Source organism: Stegastes partitus, unplaced genomic scaffold (assembly GCF_000690725.1).
Source record: "Stegastes partitus isolate 25-593 unplaced genomic scaffold, Stegastes_partitus-1.0.2 Scaffold262, whole genome shotgun sequence".
NCBI lineage: Eukaryota > Metazoa > Chordata > Actinopteri > Pomacentridae > Stegastes > Stegastes partitus.
This window is the reverse complement of record NW_007577993.1, coordinates 337,699-344,996: the sequence shown is the minus strand read 5'-3', so window position 1 is coordinate 344,996 and position 7,298 is coordinate 337,699. Positions and strand designations below refer to the sequence as shown.

The window sequence follows — 7,298 nt, the reverse complement described above, 5'->3', positions numbered from 1 at the left end:
ATGTTGAGGTTAATTGGTGATTCTAAATTGTCCGTAGGTGTGAATGTGAGTGTGCTTGGTTGTCTTTCTCTAAGTGTAGCCCTGTGATAGACTGGCGACCTGTCCAGGGTGTCCCCTGCCTTCGCCCTAAGTCAGCTGGGTAGGCTCCTCCCCCCCGCGACCCTAGTGAGGATTAAGCGGTGTATAAATGATGGATGGATAGACTGATCAGAAAAAACTTTTTGAGGCAAATAGTAATTTTATTCATCAAAATGTCACACTTCACACTTTAAAATGTTAAAAGAATAATGTCGTAATTTTAAAAATACAATTTTAAATGTATGACGTTAGAGATGGCAGAGTATGTAAATTTTAATGATAAAGTAAATGTTTAAATAATAAATAAAGAAAATAAAGTAGTCGTGTAAACACTCAGTTGTAACTGTCTTAATTGCAGTAGTCCATCCATCCATCATCTATACACCTCTTAATCCTCACTCGTGTCCTGGGGGGCTGGAGCTGACTCAGGGCTAAGGCAGGGAACCCCCTGGACAGGTCGCCAGTCTACCGCAGGGCTACACTTAGAGACAGACAACCAAGCACACTCACATTCACACCTACGGACAATTTAGAATCACCTCAACCTCAACATATTTTTGGACTGTGTGGGAGGAAGTCGGAGAACCTGGAGAGAACCCATGCTGCACCCGCAGAACATGCAAACTCCACACAGAAAAATCCCAGGTGTCCCAACTGGAATGCAAACTGACGACCTTCTAGCTGCGAGGCAACGGTGCTAACCACCGAGCCACTTTGCAGCCCCTTGTATATGGTATAATTTTGTTTTTAGAAATAGAAAAGGTTGTGCAGTGTTTTGTAGCATATTAAAATGCATCTTCGCAAAGCTGTGCTCTGGGTATTATTATTAATGTCAAATTGTGAAGAAAGGTATTTATAAGACTGAAGGAAGAGTCAGAAATCAGTGGAGGGCTAAAGAAATTATACCATGAAGATTGTTAAAGACAAGGGCTTCAGATATGTATAGTCATGATGGTGGAGATGAGGAAGGTGGTACGTTGATGCAGTGGCTAGCACTGTCGCTTAGCTTCCCAGCCTGGGATCTTTCTGTGTGAAGTTTGTATGTTCTCCCTGTGCCTATGTGTGTTCTCCCTGTTCTCCACAGTCCTAAGACATGCTGAGGTCAGTCGGTGATTCTAAATGTCAGTGAGTGTCAGTGTTATGATATTAATTAGAAGAAACTCAGATTTGTTAAGTAACAGTAACTATAACACATTGGAGAAATACTCTGTTTCAAATAAAAGTCCTGCTTTCACACACATTTTTACAGCACAAGTAAAAATGTATTAGCACCAACATACACTTACAGAACCCAAAAGAAAATCTTCAGAATAATGTATAGTATACAATCAGACTATAAATGTTGATGCAGTAATGAATTTGTCACTTTCATGTTGCAGCTGATGAATATGAAGCTGAAGCTTTCATTTGCTTCATTTATTGCTGAGTAGTTTGTAAATGTTCCACTGGGAATCAGTAAAGTTGTGTCTGAATGTAATAAAGCATCACTGCCGGACCTTTGTACAATAATCTGCTACATTTATTTGTTGATTGTATTTTGCATTATTATTCTGAATATGCAAAGTAACAAGTAAGCAAAGTTATCAAATGAATGTAGTGGAGTGAAAAAGTTTACCTTTGAATTGTAGTGGAGTCGAAGTGTAAAGTAGTAGAAAATGGAAACACTTACGTCAAGTCCAAGTACCCCAACATTGTTAATTTTTTTTATCTCAGTGATCGAAATGTTACATGGTAGTAGTTAGTCATACATGTTGGTGTACAGCAATGCGTGGCCACTCTTTTGCCAGTATATAAAAACAGAAGACCGTCTCCCACTGCACAGAGGAGATTTAACTAAAGTCATTTGTCTGCACTGAGATTATGCTTATTGTTCCTATATTGTTTACAGTCTAAAAGCAGAAACATTAAAGACAGTATATCCATTTATTTATGGTGAAGTGGAAGTCTGAGGACACTCAGAGGGACCTGGGTCATTCACCTGTGGGACATCAAGGAATGAACATGAACAACATAAAACATCAAAATGAAGATGAATCTAATGTCTCTTGTTCTCTTCCTCAGTCCGTATCGTCAGGACTCGGCAGTGGTGTGAGATGTCTCCATGTTTGGATGATGAAGGTTGCAATCTCCTGGTCAACCAGTCAGGCTGGACCTGCACACAACCAGGAGGCCGTGTCAAGACCACCACGGTGAGAACACAACCTCCACTGACACACACACACATTGTGTGTCGTAACCTGACGGCAGGATAGTTGTTGCTGCTGCATCTCACTTTTCATTTGAGAGATGATAAAATACAAATAGTGTGACACAAGCTGAACACGTTTCTGTATTCGCTGCTTTTCAGTTTGGTTTTGGGGGAAAATTTCGACAATCAAGTGGTGACATGCATGATGTTACCATGGTTACAAATAATCCCATGTAAAATGGACAGTGGAAACAAAACAAAGGAATTTTGTACCTTTATAGGACTTTCAATTGGTTTAAATAATCAGAACTAACCATCTAAACTTTGCAGTGCATTTTTGTTTGGAACCATCATCACTTCCACCGAAAATACATCAAGAAAGAATCTATTCTAATTTCACTATGAACAGTAGAAAGGGTACATTAATGCATTTACACATGTAGACAAAATTGTTTGTATACTTTTGTTGAAGAAAAACAAAATCACAATGATCATTGAAATAACTTGAAACTGACAAATGTAATAATAAATAAAAATGTATTGAAAATGAACTAATGAATATCAGACATTGTTCTGATTGTAGTTCAACAGAATCATTTTAAAAAATCTAATGAAACTGACCTGGACAAAAATGATAGTACCCTTAACTTAACCTAACCTTTTGAGGCAATCACTGCAATCAAACGATTTCTGTAACTGTCAGTGAGACTTGTGCACCTCTCAGAAAGTATTTTTGGTCCACTCCTCATGAGCAGACTGCTCCAGTTGTCTCAGTTTTGAAGGGTGCCTTCTCCAGACGGCATGTTTCAGCTCCTTCCACAGATGTTCAATAGGATTTAGATCAGGGCTCATGGAAGGCCACTTCAGAATAGTCCAGTGTTTTCCTCTTAGCCATTCTTGGGTGTTTTTATCTGTGTGTTTTGGGTCATTATCCTGTTGCAAGACCCATGACCTGTGACTGAGATCAAGCTTTCTGACACTGGGCAGCACATTTCTCTCTATAATACCCTGATAGTCTTGAGATTTCAGTGTACCCTGCACAGATCAAAGACACCCTGTGCCAGATGCAGCAAAGCAGCCCCAGAACATAACAGAGCCTCCTCCGTGTTTCACAGTAGGGACAGTGTTCTTTTCTTGATATGCTTCATTTTTGCTTCTGTGAACATAGAGCTGATGTGCCTTGCCAAAAAGTTCCAGTTTTGTCTCATCTATCCAAAGGACATTCTCCCAGAAGTTTTGTGGCTTATCAATATGCATTTTGGCAAATTCCAGTCTCTCTTTTTTATGATTTGCTTTCAACAGTGTGTCCTCCTCAGTCATCTTCCATTAAGTCCACTTTGGCTCAAACAGCGACGAATGGTGCGATCTGACACTGATGTGAATTTATTAGACCGCCTGTCTAATTTGTTAAGCCCTGTATATATAAACATATGTAGACCATACAGCTTCATGAAATGTTTCAATGCATACTCAGCTCTTCATGTTTTACCATTTTTAATAGGAATGATGAATTTCAAACTGAATTTACCTTTTAAATCTCCATTTTGAGTGGCTCACTGGGCTTCTCTGAGAAGTATACTATATATACATTAATACTAATGCATTAACTATCATAGAAACATAAAAAAGGATTTGGTAATTGCTAATGCTGTTAATATCACCCTTTAATAGGCTGACTGACTGATTACAAGTTTGAAAACACCTGTGATGCTAATTAGAGGACACACCTTAGTTTAACATGTCCTTATGGTCAAATTATGTTCTTCTTCTTCTTCCAATTTCATTACTTTATTTTTAAAAATGATTCTGTTGAACAGCAATCAAAAGAAATTTCTGATTTTCATTAGTTAATTTTCAGTACTTTTTTTTTGTTTTACTTTTGTCAGTTTCAAGTTATTTCATGATCACTGTGGATTTTTCGTTCTTTAACGAAAGGCCACCAACAATTTTGTCCACACATGTATATGGGCACCTAACTGTTGGTTTAAGGTGGACTTAAAATGACTTTCTTTGCAGATTTCTAGTGAAAGTAATTCAATTAATGTTATAATTTGATGTCAAAACTTGAATTAATTTTTCTCCTTTGATGACCATATAGTGTGATAAATTTTTGCAGCAAATCAAGGACTTGGGGAATTTTTTTCCTATTTATTTATTTTTATTCATGTTTGCTGTGAAGTAAAAGATTGAATTAAATTTAGAGTGCAATGTCATGTACAATTTAATATGTATATATATTTAATATATATTTATAGAATTTTTTAAAAGATATATTTTTGCTAATTTCCATTTAATCTTTCTTTTTAAATTTTTGTCTATTTGTAATGCCAATCCATTTTCTATACACCGCTTAATCCTCATGAGGGTTGCGGGGGGGCTGGAGTCTATCCCAGCTGACTCAGGGCGAAGGCAGGGGACACCCTGGACAGGTCGCCAGTCTATCACAGGGCCACACTTAGAGACAGACAACCAAGCACACTCACATTCACACCTACGGACAATTTAGAATCACCAGTTAACCTCAACATGTTTTTGGACTTGTGGGAGGAAGCTGGAGAACCCGGAGAGAACCCACGCTGCACGGGGAGAACATGCAAACTCCACGCAGAAAGATTCCGGTGCCCCCACCGGGACGCGAACCGGCAACCTTCTTGCTGCAAGGCAACAGTGCTACCAACTGCGCCACCCTGCAGCCTATTTTTGTAATGTTTTTCATTTATTTTATTGTACTTACATTGTTCAAATTTACGTATGTTGTTTCATGTACTTATTTATTGTGTTTATATATTTATCTGTGTAGGATAGAAAATAAGATATACTTATTTCCACACCAAAGTAAGTGATTGCATTAATTAAAATGATTAAAACCAACCTTTAAATTATTCGTCCAGCGATATAATCTCAGAGTCAGCATAATAATTCTAATAAATTGTTTACTCTTGGTGATCAGTCAAGCGTGTTTTAAAAAGTAAGGGAATTAACTTAGAGCTTAGGTAACTAAAGATCAGATACGTAAAGTGACTGGATGTAAGCTATAGAAAACACAGGAAACAACTGTATACACACACACAACATTTATTACTAACTAAAACAAGCAAACAAATAACAACAACAAAAATATAAAATACAAACAATGATGAAAATGCTGGTTGAGAATATGAGTGTGAAAAACCTAATGTGGAACAGAGTGATGGCTTGGAGACTTAAAAGTCTTTTCACCCAAAGCAGCAGATAAATGCGAAATTTGGAATATTGGTCGAAAGGCCAATTGTAATCATGAAACACCCGTTTAGAGATGAAGGTCAATACTTGCAGCGTCCTTGGATTTGGATGTGGATGCAGCGACATCTGATGCCTGATGAAGAGACGAGGCCTTCAGCTCCAGAGCGGGAAGATCAGGGTGTGGCAGTCGAAGCTGAGAACATGGAAGACCAAACTGAGCAGTTCAACTGCAGTTAGAGAATGCCACTGTTTTTCGGGTGAAGAGGCTTTTTAATAGTAAAATAACCGACCAATCACAGAGGGCTCCCCTCCCGGTGGGCTGTTGGATATGACACTAATATGTCGCGGGGGGGGTCATGACGTGGTCATGAGATGGTCAGGAGTTCTGTTCTGCTCTGAAAGTAACAATGTTACTATAGAACTATGTACTTGCAGTTCAACTTGTTGGAAATGAAAATGTGTCACATCCAGTTCTTCACGGGGTGTCTTACATGAGCTTGTTATCTATTATGGATACAGAAATAATACAGTGTTAGGATATAGGATTATATAACAAGCTGATAAACTAAAGAAGGGCTAATACAATTACGCTTATGTTTTGGAGTATTTATCAGGACGTTATACTTCCACATTTAATAACAGTTAAACTTAAGTAAGATAATAAGGCACATCCTCTGGTACTGTATCTTCACTGTTCATAAGTTCAGTTGTTAAGTTCAGTTGTTGCATGCCACAGGAAATGAGGGGTCAGTGGAGCAATATGTCAAGCACGGAGCAATACATTACACCCGGCCATCTGTTAAGGTCCGCGTGGCTGAATGTTTTTCTTGTCTTTCCCCAAAAGCTTCTTTGTGTTACGATCCTTTGCAGCTCTGATTGGTGTGATAAAGGAATTCCTAAGTGGGCTCTGCTTGTCCTGGCTTCGGCTTCCCCGAGCCTGCAAAGCTGATTTACATGACCCTGTGACCTGCAGGATAGTTCTGTCTTTTATGACATGTGACTGTGAGCTAGAAAGTTCGAATGAAGTCTCTTGAATCCTTTTGGCATCTGTGTCTGTCCATATCCTACAATCTGCTTTTGCATTTGTTTTTTAATTATTTGCTTTGTTTTAAAGTCAATTGTGAGGGAAGCACATACCTTTTACACAACCTAAAATTTGAAAAAGGTAATTGAAGTAAGACAACAATGTTTCTGCAGGTAGAGTCAGAAACAATAATAATGATGGCAAACCTCTGCTGAAAATGTTCTGGACAGGTACGTTGTTTTTTTCTTTTCTTTCCTGCCTTTGTGTTTCATTTTAATCACACGCCTAATTTTAACATCAGCTGAACAACACAGCTTCTAACAAAGGTGTTGCTGGTCCTAATTAAAATCACAGCCTGCATTTGTGTGTGTGTGTGTGTGTGTGTGTGTGTGTGTGTGTGTGTGTGTGTGTGTGTGTAATTGCTACACAACAGTCCTCGCTCCTGTCTATCACTCTTACAGCTGTTGATTACCAGAATTTGTTTCAAAATCCTCTTCAAGCAGCAGATATCATCAATCAAACCACATTCAAGATTTGCTCGTTTTTAAACCACAACCCTTCATCTTCTCCTTTCAAGTCTCTATTGTGCTATGTTAAGCTGATTATCTGCTGCCCAGTTTGTTGCCTATTAAAAAATTTGGACAGCGTCATTTCAGGTGGATTTCCAGCTTCTGTTTTTGTTTTTGTGTCAGTTGATGATTACCCAAATTCTTTTTCTTTTGTTTTCTTTTTAGTTTAGTGAAAATCTTTGTCTTTGATCTCAAAATAATTTTGACTCAAGGTCAA

The 7,298-nt window shown here is 38.2% G+C and overlaps 1 protein-coding gene across 1 annotated transcript in view; it reads left to right on the top strand.

Moving 5' to 3' along the window:
* The window catches only part of LOC103357565 (protein FAM19A5-like), an 85,098-nt gene that overhangs the window by 47,818 nt on the left and 29,982 nt on the right, over nucleotides 1-7,298 (top strand). Inside the window, exon 3 of the mRNA XM_008282170.1 lies at nucleotides 2,140-2,267. Coding sequence (XP_008280392.1) covers nucleotides 2,140-2,267 — 128 coding nt within the window. The remainder of the gene's footprint in view (nucleotides 1-2,139; nucleotides 2,268-7,298) is intronic.